The sequence below is a fragment of the Danio rerio genome, chromosome 25 (assembly GCF_052040795.2).
Source record: "Danio rerio strain M-AB ecotype USA chromosome 25, GRCz13ab, whole genome shotgun sequence".
Lineage (NCBI taxonomy): Eukaryota > Metazoa > Chordata > Actinopteri > Cypriniformes > Danionidae > Danio > Danio rerio.
Window position 1 is genome coordinate 20,394,693 of NC_141045.1, and position 24,458 is coordinate 20,419,150.

Genomic DNA, 24,458 nt, shown 5'->3' on the forward strand with positions numbered 1-24,458 from the left:
TTTCTACATTTTCAAGATATGAAGAAGTGACTCGTCGCTGGTATTTGGTTTGACCAGTCATATCCCAGAGCTGACAAAGCGAGCCGTCCAATCAAATCGTGAGATTTGGGTCTTGCCACGGCATGTTCCCAGAGCTCTGTCATTCTGCGGGTCCACGTGTACATTGAGGTACGTGAAATTAAATAAAATGAGTAAAGTACCACTTTCTTAACAACTGCTTTTCTGTCGGAATGTTTTATAACGTAACCAGAATTAGGTTAAGTATCCTTATCAAACGTAAAATCCGGTAAAAACGTGTTGTTTTCTTTGCTAAATGGTAAGCTAAGCTAGCTAATGCTAATGCTGAATGATTGTTCACGACATTGTTGTTGAAAATACATAACGACATATTTTAGGTAATTATTATCGTTTATTTTCACACCGTCTAATGTAGTAATAATGTTTGTTTATAAGGTATTATTAATATAAATGTTGTTAATATATTTTAGTACCTGGCAGCTGTATTATTGTCCATAAAGTAAAAAATATGATATAATATTTTCAAATGACGTTACACGTATGTATTTTTTTCTTTGGGGGTTTTTTCAACTACATTTGGACGTTTTTAATATGTTTTATGAATGTATTCCTCTAATTATTTTCTAATAAAAAAATGTAAGTGTCTTTGGAGTAATAGCTATACTATTACTCTGGAATTATTTTTTAATAAGGGATACCGTACTTTTGATTTCCCTTTACAGTTTATTTTAGGTTTGGAAGTGTGTTTTCCTGACTCTAAACTGATACACCTTTAATTATATTTCAGTATATGAAGTTGAAATTAAATATATTTTCAGTTTTTAATTTATTTAAAACTACATATGCAGGCTTTAATTAAAATATTTATTGTTTAATTGCATGACTTCAACTTTTTAAACATTGTCTTCTATGACTCAAAACCAGAGATGTCCAAAGTCTCACCTGAGAAGAAAGGGAGATCGATGAGGTGTCGAATGCCTTTGACAGAGATTGTCAATTTGTCATTTCAAATTTAACTCAACCTTTTGTTTCTTTGTTTTATTGCTGAGATACAAAAAAACTTAAATTAAATAATTCAAATACATGTTGTAAATGAATTAGACTTCTTTAATGTAAATACTATCACTTGACAGATAGAGGTAAATAAAAGTAGGTGAGAGCAGGAGCAGCTTGACTAGTGTATTCAGCATTGAACTCCATTGCATTATAAATGGAAAATATATTTTTACTGTAAGAAGTTCATTATAACTTCTTAAAAATTATACTGCATTATTTAATATGATTTAAAGTAACATTTTCTAGTTAAACTGTAATGTTAAACATTACAGAATAAATTAGGAAATTACTGGTGGCAAATTTAATATGCTTTGGTATATATTCGGCCCACAGCCCTCAATCAAGTTTGCTTTTTTCTCCTTTATGTAAACATTTGGGCACCCCTGCTCAAAACAGTTTTTTTTACAGTATCTTCAACTGCCAATTAACAACATTCGGTTTATTTATTTATTTATTTATTTTTTCAACAGATGTAAACCTGCTTGCCGACAACATGTCTACTTTACTCTGGAAACACCTCAACAGCAATGGTGTGGAGCAAAATATTCACACGCCAGCCTCTGTCAAAGAAACATCCTCTATTTCCCATCAGAAAAAAAAATGTAAACGAAAGAAAAATATTAAAAAGAAGAATCCCGCAATCCATGATACATCCTTTGAGCAGAATAGAGGACAGAAACGAAAGCTTCTGGACAACAAGACGGAGTGTATTAAAAATGGAAGTACATCAGATTTTGTATCTGAAGAGTCAAATAATATGCAGTTCAAAAGGCCTAGAATAACCCATCATACACTGCCTGGAGAATCATGGGAAGTGGATAGTGGATTTTCTTCTGAAAGTAGTCCGCCCACTAGTGGCAGGAGTTCGCCATGTTTAAGAATAGATCACTCCAGGATTGTAGCAATGGACTGTGAAATGGTCGGCACTGGACCTGGAGGTCGGCGTAGTGAAGTGGCACGCTGTAGTATTGTTGATTATTATGGTAATGTAGTGTATGATAGTTATATTTTACCTCAGGATCCAGTCACTGACTATCGCACAAGATGGAGCGGCATTAGAAGCCATCATTTAAGACAAGCGGTGCCTTTTGAGCATGCTCAGAATGAGGTGAGGCCACTTCATTATACAACATTATTTTTGGTTTCAGATGATCACACTGTAAAAAATTAATGACAAAGTCAAAATTAACAAATATTATATACAAAGTTTAACTTAATATTTTTAGTCAGTTTGACATGAGTTGAGATGACTCAAAGTTAACTTCAATCAACTGAAAAATAATTCAACAATCGTTTTTTTTACCAGTGTAGTGTTTATTGAGCAGTAGATTTGAACATATTTAAATGAATATATATGGAATAACACTGGTTCCATTTTATTTGCTAGCTCTGCCAATGTTTTCATTGGTCCAACTATCAGAAAACATTCTTTAAATGAATAATTATTGTTCATTTTATATTGCTAAATGAATGATCAATCATTTTTATTATTGTAATTATTTATTTTAATTTAAATGTATATTTGTTTTTAATTCTTTAAATAAAATGTGTACTAAACAAATTAATATCGTTTTTTTAAATAAATATAATTTTTTTTAAGTAATTAATTTTAATTAATGTTTGGACTGCATTATTATTTATACAAGTTCACTTAATATTTGTAGTAAATAAATGGTCAACTATTATTGTAATTATCTTGTTTTTTAATTTTTACAAAATTATCCTACTTTTGGTTAATTTTAGTTTTATTTTAATAAGCTTTTGATTGATTTTGCTTTTAAAAATAGAATAACCTTTATTTCTTTGCTAATTTTGCTTAATACCAAAGTGCTTAATCCTCAATTTTTTGATACGCTATACTTACACTAATTAGTTTTCATTTAAAGTTTTTAAACTAAGGAATTAGGCAGATTTATTCTAACTAATTATTATGCTCTATTTCATATAACATTTCTGAAATAACACTTTTTCTCTCTCTCTCTCTTTTTCCCCCAGATTCTCAAGATCCTCAAAGGGAAGATTATTGTTGGCCATGCCTTATATCATGACTTAAATGTTCTCTACATCTCTGTCCAGCCACATATGATCAGAGATACCTGCTCTTGTGTCCTGCTGCGACAGCTGTATGATGCTAACCAGAATTGTAACATCTCTCTGAAGAAGCTGGCACAGAAGCTTCTCAATAGGACCATACAGGTATGATTGTCTGGCAGAACATCTAAAGCACATTCTGCTGACCAAGGCTTCATTTATTTAATCAAATACAGTAAAATTGTGAAATATTACAATTGAATTAGACTCAATTTAATAACTATTTAGTAAAATCCTTCCAGAATAAAAAGTTTTAGAATTTCTATATCATGTAATAATGTCAGAGGTTCAAATGTAAATTACTGGTTTGTTTATTTGAATGGTTCTTATTATATTAATTATATTTGTATTATTAATTGATTTCTTGATACAGTTTAAATTTTTATTCATTCCTATGATTTAAAAGCTGAACAATCGAGCATCGTTACTTTAGTCTTCAGTGTCAAAGTGTGATAAAATTATTTTAATATGACAATCTGCTGCTCAAAAGATTTTTTTTCTATTATAAGATTTATTTACTATAAGATGTATTTTCTATTATTATTAATAGTGTTGAAAATTGACAGGCTGTCATATTGACCTTATTCTAAAATGCGGAAGTGCGCCTGTTTTCGCGATTGTCTTAGAACTTCCGATTCAGTCGCCTATGGGAGAAATGACTAGGAATAATAAACGGCAGAAAATGGCCAAACTACTTGCTCAACAAACAAATGTTTGCATGACTATACAGACCAAGTAGCATAATATAATAAGTAAATATTAAATTGCAACATCAAGCAGCGTAACGAGCAGTTGTTAACGTCAAAAAATGAATGGAAGTAAATGTGACCGGAAGTCGCGAGACAAAAAGATTCAAATGGCAGCGCCCGCTCGACAGCTGAGAATAAGGTGAATTTGTGTGGAAACTGATATGGTATCATTCAAAATGTATTTTACTTTTGTTCCTTAAAATCATTTAAGAGTTGTTTATTTATTTAAGTAATACGTATCATACATTAGACAAAAACTGGAAAAAAATATTGTTTTAAGTCATAAGCATTAATAACAGATCATAGTACACTTTAAATAATATCCGTAAATTGTGATAATTTTTTTTATTTTTGCTATTGAATTGCATTAGGACCTTGATCTTTCTTCCTCCAACTTTTTAACTGTAGAGATGAATTTTCCTCATCAAAAGTCGATAGAGCAGAAATCATGGTCACATAATGTAATTCACAAATGGAAACACTAAATACAGAACATAGTATTTCACAAAATACGTAAACTGATAATTAACAGATATTTTTTACTGTGCAGAACAGCAAATCATCAAATTAGTGAAATAGTGGTGCTGAAATTTCACTTTTCAATCCAAAGAATAACACTTTAAACTAAATTTAATAAGAAAACTTATTTTAAATTGTAATTATTTACAATTTTAAAACATTTAATTTTTGATCAAGTAAATACAGTCTTCGTGAGCAAAATAGGCTCTTTTTTTTAATCGTTTAAAAAAAAAAATCTTACGGAAGTCAAGCTCTTATCAGTATTTGATAATTTATATGGACTGTGTGTTTTCCTTCAGGTTGACAGACAGGGACATTGTTCTGTTGAAGATGCTCTTTCTGCTCTAGACCTGTACAAACTGGTGGAGGACCAGTGGGAGAACAACATCCTGTGCCAGGATTCAAACGCTGAACTATCCCAACAGTTTTCCAACAACTCCCTCAAACACTATTTACAGGACCAGTACTGGCCAGAAAATATGATGGACTGCAGCCTGTAAGATCAAGAGTGAAAAGAGAATACTGCCAACCTCAATGCCAGCAACCAACTTTATTATTTATACCTCAGACTTGACTGTAATGTTGCACTTGAAAAACTTAAGTAACCCAAGCCTAACATAATCGTTAAGGAATTTTAATTATTAAAGTTAATATTAACTTAAATGAATTTACACATTGTATTTTAGGGAATAGCTAAACTTTTTTCACTTGTAAGATCAGTGTTGTCAAGGTGTAATGTTAATATGTCGTTATGCTGCTTTCTGACAGTTGTGATTGCCACTAAACATTCATATTGCTGGTCACTTGAAATGTTTAAATACAAAGCTATTTAAATAAAGGTTATTAATACAGAATTACTCTTCAACTTGTGATCAATTGAGAATTGTTTTCTCGATGTGGGAAAAGTGTTGCCAAAAAAAGTTCAGGCAATTTTATATAGGCATTTATAACTTAATGTTTAGACTATGTGACATTCATTTATCTCTTATAAGGCACTTGACTAGCAGCTTTTTGCCAGTCGGTACTAAATTTGATAACTTGGTAATGATTGGCAAAATTTATTTAATTTAGCATCCTAGTTTGTTTTTACAAGTCAGAAAATCTTATCACATCTGAGTTTACAGTGTTTGTTCAGGTGACTAAGCAAGGCGGCATGTGACTTTCTATGTAAAATGCATTGAACTTCATATCTAAATTGAATTATTATGAATTTGCATTAGATATTAAAATTATGATTATTGTACTAAACAAAAGTTTTTAGTGCCCTTAGTTTTATTGTAAATCCTAATTTAAGTAATTTTGTTAATTTCATTACATTTGTTATTAATAAGGAAGCATAATAATAATAATAAAAAAATGAGGCTTTCTAAATGCACTTTTGATTTGCGCACCAAATCATTTTTAGTTTCTTTTGTTGAACTTAAAGGAAGTTCTAATATATATTGTTGGAAGAAATGTCAATGGGTGCTCTTCTCCAATATTCTTGTTTAGTATCTTGGACAAACAAGTCTCTTGTTTGTCTAGAAGACATTTATAGAAGTTTAGAACCACCTGCATGTGGGTAGGATATTTTCATTTTTGGGTAAACTATCCCTTTTAATGATTGTGGTCTAATCCAGAAATTAAAAACGCCAATATGTATTTTGACTTTGTTAAAAACATTCTTGTGCTAAAGATGCCTAACAATATCATTGGGTATATAAAGTCATTTATCCTTTGCTCAGAGGGAAACATTCTAATGAACAAATATTAAAGCTGTCTTTTATTATTCTGCTTGAAAAACTTTTTTTCTTCGACCAGAGCAGCAGGTTTGTTGGTGAGCATTGTTTTTGAGATCTTTATGACTTAAACATTTAACATAAACAGCATAAACATTCCAGCTCAAAGTTGAACTGTAAATCTATAATATCGCTGGCTCGTGATGTCAGCTTCAGTAGGATTATTATTTAATCAGCTGTGTTCAGAAGCTGTTGTTCATATTGGTCTTCAGGAAGTTGATTGGAAGTTACAAGTTAAAGGAATAGTTCACACCCAAATTTTTAATTTTGTCATAATTTATTCACCTTTTAGTTGGTATAAACGTGTTTAAGTTTTCTGTTAAAAGAAAAACACGTTTTGAATAAATGTTTTAAACCGGGTTTGATTTAATTTCATAGAGGTTGTTTTTCCAATGGAAGTCAGTGGTTACCTCGGTTTCCAACATTCTTCAAAAAAATGTCTTGGTGCCGAACAAAATAAAGAAACTCATAACAGTTTAGAACCATTTAAGTGAGAGTAAATCCACGTAAAATCATATTTGGATGAACTAATACTTTAATAAAAACAGGATGATGTCAAGCATTATGTACAAATTAAGATATAAGAGACAAGATTCATTATCATGCCTTTTGTGGATGATCTTGGGGGACTTTAACGAGTAATGCAGAAATCACAGATTTGGAACAATCAGCTTCTCTTGCTGTTGCTGAAAGCCTCAACTTTTTGCTCTTCATCTAGCTAACCCGCTGTCTGAATATTTCAGGCACAAGTTGGAACATATCATTCAAGATATAGTCTCCAGATTAACTCTAGAAATTATTTAAGAGTGATCTCTAACTTTGCTGTGTTTGTTTTCAAATATCTTGTTAAAGATTTTAAATCTTTTAAAATATATGCAACCCATGGAATGAGTTTGTTAAAGGGAAAGTTCACCCAAAACAAAAATAAAAAATAACTCACTATTTACTCTCCCTCAAGTGATTTCAGAACTTTGAATTTCTTCTGTTGGACACAAAAAAACATCTCTATTATTTAGATGTCCTCAACTGAACAGAGCTGGTCTGGTCACATAGTAAACTAAAAACAAAGAAAGAAAAAATGATCGTTGAAAAATACATTTTAAAGAATTACTACTAAATAAGGTTCTAAATAACCACCTAATAGAGCCACTTTAAAGTGATAGTTTACACAAAAGTGAAAATTCTGTCATCTAGTTTTTAACACATACGTTATTTCAAATCTTTTTGCTTTGTTGTAAAACACAAAAATATTAAGAAAATGATTAAAACAAGTAAAACCATGTCCTAACTACATGTGACACTATGCTGTGACACAATATAATGTTCCACGTTAAAAGTATTTTTGTTGTTCTTACCATCCTTGACACGCAAAAATTGGCTGAACAACAGCATAAACTATAACAATGATCACCTCAGCTGCTGATTATATGCTTGATACAGTGGTAAATGCCACTATATTAGTTTTAATACTATTTTATGTGATATTTATAGCCAAAGTGAAAGTGGCAGCAGATAGTTTACCTCAGATCTTTCATATAAAAAAATAACATGGCAAACATAAATTGAAAATGAAAGTTAGAATCATACTCAATACAAACCAACATGTAACTCAGCAAATACTTTTTATAATGTTAAAGAGGCTCAGTATATTAATTAGATTATAAACCATATTGTTTGGAGTGCAGTGCTCTTATCTACCCTTCTGAATTGCTGGTATTTAAATGTTTGTCTTCACACATGTGGAAACCAAATTGTTGTCGCTGGAATCTTGTTGCGTTGCATGTTGTTAGGTCATGGTGTAACCATTGACTATGTTTGTTTTTCCTACTATGTAACTCAAAATTTACAGGTTTTCAGCATTTTTCAATGTATCTTTTGTTTTCTACAGAAGAAGGAAACTCATAAAGGTTTGAAACAAGTAAAAGTTTCACAGGCAAAAGTTTTTGGTTGAGCTATCCCTTCAGCATCAAATAGGACTAATCAGTAACATCAAAATGTTGGAAATTGTACTGTAATTTTCACCTCAGACACTACATTTTCCCCCAATGTGACCGTACTGTCCTGACCTGATGACCCATGAATCTCCTTTCACTCCTTTCTTTGCTCTAACAATTGCAAAAGATTATTGAAAAGATTTGAAAAGATTTGCATTTCAAAACAGTGAATCTAGTATTTTGGTATTAATAGGTGTGTAAAGTCTATAGTGTGACGTCAATTTGAACTAGCGGCACATGACCGAGGCTGGATTAAAAACTGATGTAATGGTCTCCAAAAGTTTTTTTTGGTCTAGAAATTCCCTTTTGGTTAAAATACTATAATTCGAAATCATCAGATGGATCATTTCTGTGTTTGTAGTGAATTGTGTCTTTGCTCAAGAAAACAGAGACAGCCATTGTGCTGCAATCCCACTGCTTTAGTAACACAGACCCTCACATTCAAAGGCTAAATCCTGCTTTACAGGATTACAGCGCCCCATCCATCCATGTATGAGTGGGAAATAGGAGTGGGAAAAACCTATCAATCTGTACAAGTTTTTTATATTTTAAAATAGGATAATATAATGTATTATATTGTGGATGTGAGCAAAAAAAAAAAAAAAACTTTGCTATGAATGTGACCAATGTGAAATCGGCACTTGTGTGACTTTGGTAAATCAAATCAAATTGTTTCAAATACAAGACCATCTGCAATTCTCACATGGTGGCCCACCGAAGCTAAGCAGGGTTGCGCCCGGTTAGTAACTGGATGGGAGACCACATGGGAAAGCTAGGTTGCTTCCAGAAGTGGTGTTAGTGAGGCCAGCAGGGGAGCGCTCAGTCTGCGGTCTGTGTGGGTCGTAATGCCCCAGTATATTGATGGGAACTCTGGACTGCTCAGTGAGCACAGTCTTTCAGATGAGACGTTAAACCGAGGTCCTGACTCTCTGTGGTCATTAAAAATCCCAGCATGTCCTTCGAAAAAAAAGTAGGGGTTTAACCCCGGCATCCTGGCCACATTTGCCCACCGGCCTCTGTCCATCATGGAATCCTAACCATTTATAGACTTCATCACTCTCTCATCTCCACCAATCAGCTGGTTTGTGTGGTGTGCGGTCTGGCCCAATATTTAAGTTGACATATGGGGTTGCTCCAAACTAATTTTACATTCATCCCACACAACAGAGCCCAGAATAAGATGCAAAACAACCCTTTTAGCGATTTAGTTATGTCAACTTATTGTTTTTGAGTACACATAACTACATTTCTGAAAATTGTCCATAAAACAAGTAATTTTTAAATCTTGGAGAAGAATAAATGTTATTTTCAATTAAAAAAAACAAGTTATGAAAACTAAATTAAACTTAATTTATGTTTATTTAGTATCCTAGCACCTTTCAACACACTAGCAACCACAAAACAGTGGGTCGCTCCATACCATCACCAGTTGGCAGCATCCACTTGGATGATGCAACAGCAGCCACAGGACAATGAGGCCAGTGCGCTCAACACACACCAGCTATAGGGGTAGTGGGGAGACAGTGATAGAGCCAGTTCAGTGGATGGGGATGTTTGGGAGACCATGATGGGCCGATGGAGGGAATTTGGACAGGACACCCCTACTCTTTACGAGAAGTGCCATGAGATTTTAATGACCACAGAGTGTCAGGACCTTGGTTTAATGTCGAAAGATCGTGCTCATTAACAGTATAATGTCCCCTTCAATATACTAAGGCAGTAGGACTCACACAGGCTACTGTTGGCCTCACTAACACCACTTCCAACAGCAACCTAGTTTTCACATGAGGTCTCCCATCCAGGTACTGACCAGGCTTAGTCTTGCTTAGCTTGATTGAGTAACCGGTTTTGGGCTGCAGGGTGATAAATGGCTGCGGCTAGTTATGTTTGAATTTTTTTCTTTTAATCTAATTGGAAAATTTAAAAGGTAATTTTAAAAAATGTATTTGAAAATTTGAATAACCTTTGAATAATAAGTTTTGATCTAGTTTCACTACATAGAAAATCTTAAGAAAAAAGCAGCAAAAATATAAATTCACCTTTAAAAGTTTTTTTTTTTAAAGACTTGTCAGTTCTCTGAACCCGTATGAATTGAGTAAAATATCATCTGGAAAAATGTAGCTGAATGAGTGTTATGTCATATAATTGTTTAATAATCTGCTTTGGAGTGTAAATGCTTTCCTCTCCCTCTTGGCTTTGTGTTTCAGGTCTATTTTCAGCTCATTGTTTTCACTGCAGCTAAAATTCAGTCAAATCCTATTGGTCAATGAATTGACAAACCCTCCCTCACATTTAACCCATAATATTATTACGTTTGGCCCACTCTTTCCATATTTGATTATCTTTTTCTTTTTTTTTTTCCTCGGGGTGAGGGAAGGTTACCTCTGATTAAATATGAGAGCAGTAATGCCATTGATCAATATTCACTTTGCTCTTTTTTTTCTCTCAATGTTTTTCGCTGATTACCATCAAATCTGCTCTCCATAATCTCATATGACGCTGTTAATCCATCAGAGGTCGCAGTACAAATGAGTGGCGTCTGCTGTTCCTCACCTCACTTCAGCAGAGCTGCAATCTCTCACAGGTATGGCTCCTTTTATTTATCTTTGTCTATTGTTTATTATTTTCTGATTTACATTTATATTGTTATATTATAGTATTTAATATTAATATTATTTCCTTATTGTTTTGATGATGGATACTTGTCTATTACTTTTAGATTTGATGTTGGTAATAAGGTAAAGTGAATTAGGGGACTTTTTAGCTTTTAATTTTTGCAATTGAAAATAATTATTTGTCACAAACTTTTTTATTAATTCAATTTATTGTTTAATTATTTATTTTTTACGCTGGACTTCTGAGCCTGCTTTTTTGATAGATGGATGGATAGATGGATGGATTGATGGATGGATGGATAGATGGATAGATACATAGATAGATCGTTCTAAATCTTGTTTAATTCTACTGACAGAATCATCTTTAATGGTGTTATTTTATTTGCAAAACAAATGTTTTCTATTAATTTTTAATTGGTTTTATAAAGTAGTAAGCTTAGTAGTAAAATTATAAACTTTTTATCAGTTTTTTTGTATTGCTTTTAATATTAGTTTTTTTTTGTAACTCTAATAATGGGGAAAGGAGGTAAAAAATAATGTGTTAGTATTATTATTATTTCATATAGCTTTCTGATAATCACTTGTCAGAAATTATAATACGAATCATATATTCTAAGTAAAACATTTTATTCGTAGCATTTGTTTAATTGTTGATATTATTGAGCATTTTATAAACTTAAACAAAAGTGTACATTATTATACTTTCATTGTGCTTTATAAAGTCAGAAATCAGAATTAAACATTACTAAAACAATACTCACAGCCTTTTTTAGCAATCCAAAATTAGTATTTTTTTATATTTAATATTTATTAGTGATATTATTGTATTATATTAAATTCTTGTTTTGGTATTTTATTAGTCTATTAGTGGACAAAAATACTTCTATATTTTTCAGATTATTTACAATAATGATTTGTCTTCAGGAAATTTAAATTTGCAAACATTATCATAATAATTCTTCTTTTGTTTCTCAGACAGCTGAAATTACTGTTTATAGTGTGTGTAAAATGTGTAAGGATTCTGAGCATCAAATTATTTGTTATTTGTGATTATTTTGAATTAAATTTATATTTAACTGAATCTTAATCAGCTTTAACTAATTTAAAATGCTAAGTTTAGGATAATGAACATATGATTTGAAGCTATATCATTTCCCAAGCCTTTAACTTGTTTATTTTTTCATTATTTAGATAAACTGTAATTCCCTTGTAATAAAAAAAAGGCATGTGACTGCAGCATTTTCCTTGTGATAACAATCTTTTTTTCCCCACAGAACGTTGCATTGAGTATTTGAAGCAATGGCGGTTGTTGTAAGTACACACGTTTTTGTCTTTATAAGAATAAAACAGAACTGTTTACATTATCAAAACTTAGCTTTAAGTGAAGTCTTAAGACTCTGTTACGTCACACAACATGTGATTTCATGCTGGTTCATCCAAAATGTTGCTCATTTTGCTAACAAATGTTCTAGGAACAAGGAATTTCTTAGTATTTAGGAATAGAGCTACGAACATTAGCTGCTAATCCTCAATCTCAGACCGGCTTTATGCAATTCATGTGAGTCAGCTTAGCATTGGCCCACACTAGCTTCCATTGATTAGCGCTACTGAATTCAAGCATGTGGATTAGGGTGTTTTCATGCATCTTTCTCCTTCTGTTTCCACAGAGTGGAACATTTCGAATGGTGTCCGAGGAGGAGCAGGCCCTTCGGGCGAAGCTGGAGCACCTCACGGTCAAAGACCATGGGCCCGTGTTTGAAGCCTCTACAAAAGTACCAGACCACACCATGCAGAAGGTGTGAGGAGATTTTTCAGATGTCTGAGTGTAAAAAAATAAACACAATTAGACAGAACACTGCACATTTTAGGTGTCAAAATATAAGTTTACTTGCTAATTCACTATTAGCTGCCATTGCTACAGTGATGCTGAGGTCACACTCCATTTTGATGGTCCGTTTGTTGAATTTAAGTTACATTGCATCTACATGCCAATTCATTCTCATTAGATTATAAGTAGACTCTTAGGCCGGGATTAGGGTTAGTCTAAGTTGACATGTACTTCCAAAGTTTCTTATAGTCAGTTAAATATCTGTTGATACTGCTTCTTCATTAATTAAGCAGACAGTCTAGCTACTAACACTCAAATGGACCATCAAAATCAAGTGTTACCAATGCTAATGGTAAATTTAAACTGCATGAAAACACCCAAGTGACAACCTGGTGAACATCCAGCATCATGGTGTCAGGTTTAGCTCAAGATCTTTTGAGAAAATGTGAAAACCAAGTAAACTAGCATCTTAGCTGTGTTTGCTAAGTAAAAGGAGATAGGCTATAAGATTTTTAAGAAAATGTAAAAATGTAGTACTAAACAATGTACTACAAATATGTGATTATAATATGAGCTAACTTACAGTAGCAACATTTGCTAAAGCTAGTGACACTATTATTAATAGTGCCAAATAGTATTAATCCAAATCAACCTAGTAACAACCTAGCAACTGTACAACATTACGTTGAAAGATCTGGTAAAATATTTGTTGGATGTAAAAATGTAACAATCTAATTTCAGGTACAATGGTGAGCCAAAGCATCACCGCAACATCTTAGCAAACAAAAATTAGTCTTGGTTATAAAAAAACAAAACACTAATAAACCGTATAGTTGTACTACAATATACAACTAGGTAATTAGTAAACCAAAGTCAAAGGTTTACTTCAATAAAACTATGGTAATTCTCATATAAAGTAAAGATCCAAATCACCATAGTAACAATCTAGCATTCATCCAGCATCAGTTTGTTTGAAAAATGTTAAGATTCAAATTGGAACTTCAGAAACTAGCATCTACTATCAGACCATTAATGGTGTTTGTGAAACTATTGATGATGCAACACTATTGCCCAAAACAGTAACAGCCCAGCAACCATTCAGAATCATGTAAGCCTATTATCACTACAAAAACTAACATCTGCGATTGAGTTAGCATGCTTCATTGAGGCTGATAAAGCTTTCTAAACATGTTTCTTTAAAAACAAATGTTGTTCTTGTGTTTTCATTTTTAGGCTAAAGATGAGCTGAATGAGACGGATGAGAAGCGAACGTCAGCTGTGAAGGAGCTCAGAGGAATAATCAAGGAGAAGGCAGAGACTGGAGATGAGCTTGCTAAAGGTGTTCAGGATACTTTTGGGGAAAAACCCGATGGCGTGCTTGTGAGGTTCATCCGTGCCAGGAAATATGATGTAAACCGGGCCTATGAACTCATGAAGGGTGAGTGGATTGGCCAAATGCTGTATTTGTGTCTGGGTTGTTGCAATATTGTCTGAATTGATAGGATTGTGAATGCTGAAAGGTACAGACAGGTTTTAATCCATGATGTCATTTCTTCTGCAAAGTACTCATTGGTAGTGGTTATATTTTTCAGCATGGTTATGATCCCAAACATGTTGCTTATGCAGTGAAATCATATTTGGAGGAAAACACAGTTGATGAAAACACTGGCAGTCATGAAATGGCCTCCACAGAGTCCAGAGCTGAATATTATAGGGGCAGCATGGTGTCACATAGGCTGAAATAAAACAAATTGTCAGCTTAAATATAAAGAATAACTAAACTGCTGAAACAGTTATTTAAGGGACAGTCTCTTTAAAACAGTTGAAGGTCTGTATGGTGCCAAGGAAGATCACATTAAAACCAACTTTTGCTTGTTTTTGTTTAAAGATTGTCCTTTTTTCAGATATTATGTATATATTTCTAGTAATTTCTGTAAGTATTTTAATAAAGAGACAGGCTATTAAATATAGATAAATACAGGGCTGTGAAAAAGTCTTTCCTGATGTATTATTTTTTCCATCTTTAATTTTGCAAATCCTCAAACTAATTTAAATATTAGTCAAAGATAACTAGTAAACACATCAGGCGGTTTTTTAACATAACTCTTGTTTATGACACCTGAGTTCAATTATTTATTTACTTAGAATTTGACTACTTTGTAGTTACATTAGGTTTTAAGACGGATGGAAAACTAAACAGTTGTTATTTTCTAGACTAATATGGCTGGGATCTATACTCTCATTCTGGCACAATGCTCAAGGGATTTTGTTGCCGAACCATGGCTTCAGCAGGTACAATGATATTACACAGCACCTGTAAATAGTGCCAAACTAATTAACAGCACTGTGTATTATAATTGAGTCTGCTGCAGCCATGGTAGCATTAAATAGGAAAATTATCAAAATGCTTTAAAAACGTTTGTACGAGATGCTTATGGTCTAATGCAATTCCATTATATATGCTAAGCTGAAGTAAAATGTTACCCGGAGATCATATGAATAGATTTGAAAACAGTTCAACTCTAAAGTACACTGTAAAAAAATAATGGACGTTAAACTACAGAAATTTCTGGTAAATTTACATTTCCAGTAAATTTCTGTAATTAACCGTCTATTATTTTACGACAAGTGTCTGAAATTTAACGGCTGCTATTTTACAGTTTTTTTATGGCACCCTAGCTGCCGCGGAAAAACTGTAAAATAATGGATTTTTTTTACAGTGTACTTAAAAAAATAAGCCTCATCTCATTGTTTTATCTCCCATTGCCTTTAAGAGTCAGTTGTGCCGCACAATGGCGCATTTGCTTTCTCTCTATCGTGGATAAGGAAACGGTGTTGCAGGCTAAGCACAGACATCCATTAGCCTACATAATTAATTTTGTTTGTTAAGTGCAAAAATTTGTTTTAAAACTATTTATAAATTTTGTTCTAATTTTAAGGAAACAAATAAATGAACAATAATAACGAAGTGTAGTCAAAAAATTGAGTTATATCCAAAAACACTTGCCCCATATGGTGTAAAACCAAAACAGGTGGACAAATCGAAGCTTCTTTTTAATTAAACAGATATAAATATGCATATGATAAATAATACTGCTAATCATATTAAGATTATACAAAAGCAAATTGTCATGTATAAACTTAAAATAGCAATGTGTAAGAGAGGCACACAACTAACACACTCTGTGCTGGACTTTAGACCGGCTTTCAGCTGGTCTATTGAACAGTCTATTTTAGTTCCTCAAAATAGCAACGAGCCAGCAACGCGCCTGAACACATCTCTTTTCTAGACTGAAACACCCATGAGTCCACAAAGTGATGTAAATGGATTTGTTATTTAAACAGCGTGGCGGAAAACAGGAAAATTAAGGTTGCATAGGTCTAAAAAAAATAGCAACACATTGGGGCAAACACTTCTTCAGCCTTTTTGAGCCGGATGTATGATAGGGCCCAATGACTGTGGACCATCTGTGATTAGACATGGGCTAATCAAAAACATTATGATCATGATTTTCAATACTAATACCATTACTGCACACTGTCAGCTTACACTATACTAGTATCATTTGTTGTTTGCTTTTGGCATCTGATAGAGCTTTTGGGCCCATAAACTGTGATGTTGTATTTAACATGCAGATTGGTTATATTTTCCCGAAGGTTATGTGCGCTTCAGACGGGATTATCCTGAACTTTTTGAAAACTTGACTCCGGAGGCTGTGCGCAGCACCATTGAGGCCGGATACCCAGGAATCCTATCCAGCAGAGACAAATATGGCCGCGTGGTGCTACTCTTTAACATCGAGAACTGGGACTATGAGGAGATCACTTTTGATGAGGTATATTTTTTTAAAGTAATCACAGACTGAACAAGTACTTGGTTTATAAACTGTACTGATGTTGTGTTTGCTCTAGATCCTTAGAGCTTACTGTGTGATCCTGGAGAAGCTTCTGGAAAATGAGGAGACTCAGATCAACGGCTTTTGCATCATCGAGAACTTTAAGGGTTTCACAATGCAGCAAGCCTCCGGCATCAAGCCCACAGAGCTAAAGAAAATGGTGGACATGTTGCAGGTGATGGTTTAGCTAAATGGATCTCTGTGTTGTTTTTATTTTTACCTCAAGAAAGTTGTACAACACGAAAAATATCATGGAAGTCTGTAAATTATTGAAAGCATAGTATAACCAGCCTGATCTCACAAAGAAACGTAACTATTTTACGTTTTGTCAGTTTAGTGACTGATTTGTACGAATTCGTACAAGTTCAGTAATACGAAAATGGATGATTTTTAAAATGAGGACTGGCACCCAATATGCCCCTAAACCCAATTTAGGGGGATGAGCAAATCAGACTAAATTGTTTGTATGACATTGTACGATTTCATACGAAGTAGCCACTAGATTACGAATTGCTGTGAGACATCTTTGGTATAAGGCATACTGCATATAGGGAGAACCAGGCCGTGCTGTGACAATACTTTCACATAATTTTTTATATTTTACAAAGCTTAGAGCAGCTTTAACAAATTAACATTTCTGTTAATATAACTTATAATAAAACTATTCAAGCACTTAGTTTTGCATAATCAAAAAAATAAACTAAACTAAAACTTTTTTATAGTTTTAAAACAGATTGTAACATAAGTTAAACTCAAGGAAATTATATACAAAAATTCACAAAAAGCTGACGAAAAATTGTAAATGTTTGTTTTGCAAAGACATTTAACCATATAAAAGAAATTTCTAAAAAATACTAATAAAATTAACTAAATAATATTCAGCATGCTATAACCACACCACTAGGTGCCAGTATAAGTCCAAGATGACAAGTGCACGTTCTAATCATGAGTGCCCAAACATTGGTTTGCTGGTAAAGCATTCCAAAAAGTCTACAGATATATTTATGCCATTCTTTCCACATGATCATTCATTAATGTGAATTTCTTTTTCTTAATGGCAGGACTCTTTCCCTGCCCGTTTCAAAGCAGTGCACTTTATCCACCAGCCCTGGTACTTCACCACCACATACAATGTGGTCAAACCCCTGATGAAGAGCAAACTGCTGGAAAGGGTGAGTTGTGTTTATCATTCATTCATTCATTTTCCTTAGGTTCAGTCTCTTTATTCATTTGGGGTCGCCGCAGCGAAATGAACCACCATCTGATCCAGCATATGTTTTACACAGCGGATACCCTTCCAACTGCAACCCAGTACTGGGAAACATCCATTCACACTCATTCAGACACTCATACACTATGGCCAATTTAGTTTATTCAATTCCGCATGTCTTTGGACTTGTGGGGGAAACCGGAGGAAACCCAAGCAAACACAGGCAGAACATGCAAACTCCACACAAAAATGCCAACTGACCCAGCCGGGACTCGAACCAGCAACCTTCTTGCTGTAAGGTGACAGTGCTAACCACTGAGAAACCAAATTGTGTTTAATTCAGATAAATACATATAATGGAAAAAAAGAGAAGCAACTATAGGTTACCCCATTCAAAGGATTCAATTTAGTCTGGTCTGCCTCACTAGTGTCAAAACATGTCGATTTTAAAGTACATATAAACTTTATATATAAACATACAAAGCTCGCAGTTTGTCTCTTCTGCCTAAATGGAGCAAGGATTTTTTTATATCACCTCATATTTCAGTTTCTTACTGACCAATCAAATGCTCGGTAGTATCTGACTTGTCCCCACCCCCTTCAAGATGGTTATGCAGTTCTCGAAAGGGGGGAGACAGGGGGATGACAAAAATGACAATAATCCCCTTTGTAAAACCCCCATCCCCCTTACCATCACCTTTAGATTAACAACGGTGTGTGTAATGTAAAACTAATCATGCAAATTGAATATTAAAATGCTCTATTTTTGATAATTTATCACATGAAAAATGAAGATTGACCAATCAGAAATGAGTATTGTAATAAGGCACCAAGCGCAAAACAGTTCATTGCGCCATTTGGCGAGATTTTCAAAATGTCTAAGAGAGCAGTTCAGATGAAACTTTTTGCATTCTTTAAAAAGAACAGAACAGAAGGTTTGATATTTAATTGTTTAATATTATTTATGCTGTACCTGCCTTGAATAACAGCATTTCAGAACAGTTTAGGTGGATTGGCGCGAGTGTAACTTAAGCTGTTCTATATTCACTGTAAAACACAGTTAACAGGGCTTGCTTAAAATTAACTTCAGCGACCCAAGTTTTGCTGTTAATATCTAAGTTACAGCAGATTGTAGAATCCCAGTTTCTAAAATGAACCATTATTATTATCCCTAAAATCAGAACGCAACTGATATGATGCATTTTTAGAATCACTGTTGTCCAAATGTTGCCCTTTTTTTCTCGAAAAATGCTTCCAAACATCTCAGCTGCTGTACATCTCCGTACCATGTTTGTTTATGAATGAATCTTGAGCTTTGATGTAAGACAATGATTTGTCGTCCATTCAGAAAGACATTTATGAATGAATCAGCTGTTCGAACAATTCAGTTAAATGAATCATTCAGTGACAAAGACTTGATTTCACCTACTGGTGGTTTAAGTTTCAAATCTCATGACATATTATTAATTTCATTGCATTTATTCCTCCTACGCCCTGTTTAACCGTCAATTCATAAATAAACACTAAATTTATCTAATGCTAACTTTGTTTTTTTCTTTAACATTGTTGTATCAAGAGGAATATTGTTGATTTAATCTGATTGTAAGATATTCTTCCTATTATTATTTCAGTTTATATCAAAAAGCTCATGTAGTTGGGCCACATTAGGTAAACAAAGGGTTGTAAATAAAAAGGTAAATTTATATTTAGTCAATCAAACAGATGCTGGTAGTCAAAGATTTACATTGTTAATTTATTAATTATACCTTTTAATTTCATGATTTTTTTTAAAATGACGTTCTTAAGATTGTTAATGCTTGGTGGTTATTTAAAAAAGAGCATTTTCTCAAATTAAAAATGTATTTAGACATATTTTGTTGTCATTGTGTGTGTGGCTACAGAACTTCACCCAACCCCTATTCCCCTAGCCCCCCCTGTACCTTTCCCCTTGAAATTTATCTACAATTCGACCACTGGCTATATGTGCTTCAGCTCAATCACTCTCACATTGGGTTCCATTAGGAAGGGCTCATCCCTATGGCCTCTTAGAGTCCCTCTGAAGGGATCAGAGCATAAGAATGAGCCCTTTCAAACTGAGTGTAGTGTGTGACACAAAACAACTTCCCTGTTTAAAGCATGGTGGCCTAAAGTGTCAATCAGTTGTATTAAAGGGCCATGAAACCCCCTCGTTTCAGCAGGGTGTTTTCACACCTCTACTTTGGAAAAAGTCAGAAAAGTGGGCGTGTCCAGCTCTGTTTAGGGGGGAGTGTCGGAGGAACTAAAGTGGGAGGGTGTGGGAGTGTCTATTTGGGCACGCGCGAGTTTCAGTCAAAATACACACAGGAGAAACTGATGGTGTTTAACCTACATGGACATCTGTAGTCAAATTTTTTGCCAAAATATTAAATGTTAGACTTTAACTGCAGTTCGGCTCTTTCATTCAGGGATTCATTCATGCCCCTCGCGACAAACGAGTTATTTGATTCGAGGATCTGCTCTAAGCGTGTATTTTTCATGCAATGTTTGATACCGCACGGCGAATGAGAGAAGAAAAAACCTCCGCATTTCCCGGAAACTTAGATGCACACGGCAGGTAGCGTCAGAAAGCCGCGTGTGTTATTCCGGTTACTAAATGCGGTGCTAACATGTTTGCACTCAGTCCAATAGTTAACTTAATTCGATACCAAATCTGTAGAGACAGGACAATCACCAGCAACTAGAGCCGCGTCTTTATGAAGAGAATACTACAAGCGAATCCGGATTTCAGCTTTTGCAGATGAGCCAAACAGCTCTCAGGTAAACAATGGTCCTCCTTAGACACGTAAGTTATTGTTGTCGAGCGTCGCGTACACTGTTAATCCACACGTGATCCAGATGAGCTCTCACAGAGAGAAAATGAAAACGAAACTTATGGCAGCAAACTGTAAAAGCAACACTTCACGCTTGTTTTGCCAACACAACGTGGCGTCTCTGTGGTGTAAACACGGTGACACTAATGAATATTAATGAAGTTGCACAATAGAGCGCGCTGATTGGTTTGAACCAAGCCTTACTCATGCATTAATGCAACACACTGTAAGACGTAATAAGACTCACTCTGGCACAGACGCCCAGTCTGCACGCTGGAATACACGCTATTATGTCATGACCGTGACGCAGCTTCAAAAATTCGTTTCAAACCAGAAGTACGAATTTGCTTGAAATAACGCAAAAACAACCAATTTACACTTTTTAGTGAAATATAGGTGTCCTAATAGTGTTTTTAGCAGTGTGGGACACATATACCACTGTCAACAGCTCAAAAAATGTGTTTTGGTGTTTCGTGACCCTTTAAATCCTTCACTCCAAAGGCCTTTTGAAGTGGCCAGTTTTGAACACTTTGGTTTGGAACGACACCTTAATATGGCAACCATGATTTCTTCTCTGAAGTGTCATTCAGATGGCGATGAACTCTGTTTGGAAAACACCATTACTGACAGGACGGTGATAAAAAAATACAAAATGCAACTGGCTGTTTTTAAAAAATAGAGAGTAGCTACTCTACTGTATTTCCATCATGTCTTCATGATTTAGTTCAAAATACATACATAAAATAAAAATGTGCATTTCACTTGACAGAACTTTTAAAAATATAGCTTGACAAGACAACATTTGACTGCCTTTGTAATTGCTGAAATATTCTTTGTGGCTGTTGTATTCTGGGTAGTTGTTGAGGTGTTGCTTGGTTGTTGTGTTAGCATATTTAGCATGTTGTCACAATGTTTTTTATAGTCTCAGTCTGAAATATCAACGTCTAATGATGTAGAGGCTTGACCTAGTGTAGACGTTACTATTATGACGTCTAGCAGACAATGGATTTTGGTTGCCATACCTGACGAATAAATGTCAGTATTTGACCCCAATATGATGTTGTTTTAAGATGTTGTGGCTCAACGTTAGATTTTGGTCAACACAACCTAAAATCAACCAAATATCAAAGTCGTTTGACGTCAGTATTAGATGTCAAAATAATATTGTCCTTAGATGCTGGCTAGACATTGAATTTTGGTCACCTGACATCACAACCTAAATCTAACCTAATATTAAGGTCTTATGATGTTGCGTGTCTGCTGGGTTATAATGACCCTGTTTTACTCCTCAGCCCTTTTCATTGTGAAAGCTTGCATTTTCTGTTCTTGTTTTTTGTCCCAATTGGTAATTGAGTCTGAACGTTTGGCTGATGAACACTAGCATAAGGTAAATGTTTTGGCTCATTGCTAGTGGGTTTATAAAATAGCAAGTCTTTTATAACACATTGCTAGCATTTTAGCATATGGCTAACATGCAGTAGCCTACATTTTTTTACATGTGACTAGTAAAATTACAATTCACTCATTTGTACATTAAACCAACGTAATTCTATGAAAATCTTTCGAAATTTGGTTGTAGTTTTTACCAAAACAACAAAGTTTCCAAGTTATAAAAGATAAAGCGGAAACAAGTCATACCAGAATTTCTGAGCAGAATTTAAAGATGGTTTTAACAATAGTCAAACATTTTAGTCTCAATAGGAGAATAAATTTTAATCTACAGTTCAATGGTGAAAACAATTTTATCCAAATCAAGATCATTAAAATATGTTTGAAGAGAAAGTGATTTAGACTTTCTGTGTCTTTAAAGGTGTTTGTCCACGGTGATGACCTGGAAAACTACTTCAAGGAGTTTGATGCTGAAATCCTGCCATCAGACTTTGATGGTAAAGGCTCCAAATATGACGGCAAGATCACAGCAGCACATCTGTTTGACTAGGCCATTTTCAGCCTGTCACTGTACAAGAACACGACTGTCGTTTTAGTTGCATTGTATCACATGGCATTCCAATGTGTTTATTTTCCTGAGGGTGAACCCAGAAGTATAGAGATTTTCCCAAGCGAAACTGGATAAGTCTCCAGACGCCATCAAAGAGGGATGAAAACAGATACGATCAGTTAGTTCTCTATGAGGGCCGTGTATTTAGATTTTCCCTGAAATATAGATATTCTTCAGCAACAGATGGCAGATGACAAAGTCCAGGCATTCCTGTTCTTTGTCTTTTTAACTGAGAACGGAAAAGCACTCAGCCTGGTCTAAGTGTTACAAGCAAACTATATATGATGTTCAGAATGTGTAGAATGTTTCTGTTTCTCTAAATAAAGTGCACATTTCAAATGACATTACTGTGTATTTCCTGTGTATTAAAATAATTTTGAAATGTCAAATATTGTGCTGGAGTGATTTGTAAAAAATCTTTTAATGAATTTTCCACAATACGCTTATTTCACGCGGCCGCCATTTTACATAAACGAAAGAATCATTCAGTTAAGTTTAATTTAAACAATTAAATAGCCTACTAGGCATTAAACAAAATCACAATCTCTTAGTAATACGCTTAAGTGTCCTCCAAGGCTTCAGTTCATGGTATCAGGTAAACTCCATGGGTACGCTTTCCTGCTTCAACTGGTAAGTGCTAAAACAATGTAGTCATCTGTAGCACACTCTTGTGTTGTCTGTAATAGTGTTTTCTCTGTACTGAAATATTAAACACGTCCATTTCCCACTAACATTTAAGTGGCGTTTAGTGCACTCTTAAACAGCGTTGATTTGCCATAGTATTCACCAGTGCTCAGCAGAAATGACTGTGATTGGCCGCGAAGGTCATCAGCTCACCGCTCTTCACTGAATGCACAAATACAGAAACACTGGTGCCTTTTAAAGCCAAAAAGGTCAGTCGATTGCTTGTCTGTGGAGCCCAAATCTCATCTACAATTTCAAACTGCTTAGCAACTCTTCGTGGATTTCCTCAAAACTGAATAGTGTACTCCTACTTTCACAGTAAGGACTGAATTTACTCTGTTGTTTATTTACGATTTTGCTTTGATTATGTTAATTGTCTCTCACTCTGTTGTTTTGTTAATTTTTTTATTTTTCTTGTTTTGTTGGTACATTATGTAAAACAATTTAAAATAAAATATGTACAAAAAAAAAAAGAATGCGCTTAATGGTGCTTAAATTTTAGCAGGAAATAAACAGGTTTTTTATTTCAGTATAAAAATTTAGTATCTTGACAAGTCTAATATAGTAAAAGAATCAGTTCATTAACTTGATTAACTTTGATAAATGGCATCTAAAATGTTTGTTTGGGAAAGAAAAAGTTAGCAAACTAGTGCCATTTTCTCTTAACTTTTAGCCCCGATTTGAACTCGCCGTCTGGTTTTGAGAAACAAATACCTGAAATCACAGGCAAATCGGTGCTCGTTCTCGTGAGTGACAATCACACAGTGTGAACAATCAAGGATGCGATATGGGAGAACCGCTGATGAGTCGCCAACGTTCGTAGATAGGCTTATTTGGCATGCTAAATATCTGGAGCTGACGTCAAAGTGTTCTGATTGAAAATAACATTGGCGATCACCTACAGCCAATGAGAGAGCAGCATCTACTAGTGTGGGGATCTGCAGGCCAGTGGGAGGCTGGGGGAGAAATCAAAAACTCTCATTTTCAGTTTATTTGGACCCGAGAAATGGAGGAAAAACTAGTGGAAATTTGGCAGGAGCACTGTGTCTGTTTGACGTGTCATCTGAGCAATATCACAACCGGGTCGAAAAGTAAAAAAAGTTGAGGAGAAATTGCTAATTCCCTTCAAAAGCCAGGTGAGCAAAATAAGTTCATTTTCTAAAGCTAAAGCT

At 34.3% G+C, this 24,458-nt stretch overlaps 2 protein-coding genes across 5 annotated transcripts; both read left to right on the forward strand.

Annotated features, from left to right (window-relative positions):
• Positions 1-100: 100 nt before the first annotated feature.
• isg20 (interferon stimulated exonuclease gene) lies at positions 101-5,287 on the forward strand. 2 transcript variants are annotated; one of them, XM_087312108.1, is made up of 4 exons: positions 101-395; positions 1,545-2,182; positions 3,070-3,270; positions 4,733-5,287. In XM_087312108.1, exons 2-4 carry the CDS (start codon positions 1,568-1,570, stop codon positions 4,931-4,933), a joined length of 1,017 nt encoding a protein of 338 aa, XP_087168234.1. In that variant the 5' UTR covers positions 101-395; positions 1,545-1,567; the 3' UTR covers positions 4,934-5,287. The 2 variants fall into 2 exon arrangements, with proteins under 2 accessions (XP_087168234.1, XP_087168233.1); XM_087312107.1 differs by having other exon boundaries at positions 101-168.
• Positions 101-22,946, forward strand: rlbp1b (retinaldehyde binding protein 1b). 3 transcript variants are annotated; one of them, XM_087310603.1, is made up of 10 exons: positions 101-168; positions 1,545-1,604; positions 10,720-10,789; positions 12,095-12,131; positions 12,488-12,616; positions 13,882-14,086; positions 16,306-16,484; positions 16,561-16,719; positions 17,606-17,716; positions 22,414-22,946. In XM_087310603.1, the coding sequence occupies exons 4-10, from the start codon at positions 12,120-12,122 to the stop codon at positions 22,540-22,542; spliced, it is 924 nt and encodes a 307-aa protein (XP_087166729.1). In that variant the 5' UTR covers positions 101-168; positions 1,545-1,604; positions 10,720-10,789; positions 12,095-12,119; the 3' UTR covers positions 22,543-22,946. The 3 variants fall into 3 exon arrangements, 2 of the variants coding, with proteins under 2 accessions (XP_087166729.1, NP_991253.1); XR_015525606.1 differs by lacking the exons at positions 101-168; positions 1,545-1,604 and having other exon boundaries at positions 10,760-10,789; positions 17,606-19,926; positions 21,105-22,946; NM_205690.2 differs by lacking the exons at positions 101-168; positions 1,545-1,604; positions 10,720-10,789 and having other exon boundaries at positions 12,090-12,131; positions 22,414-22,944.
• Positions 22,947-24,458: the final 1,512 nt, after the last annotated feature.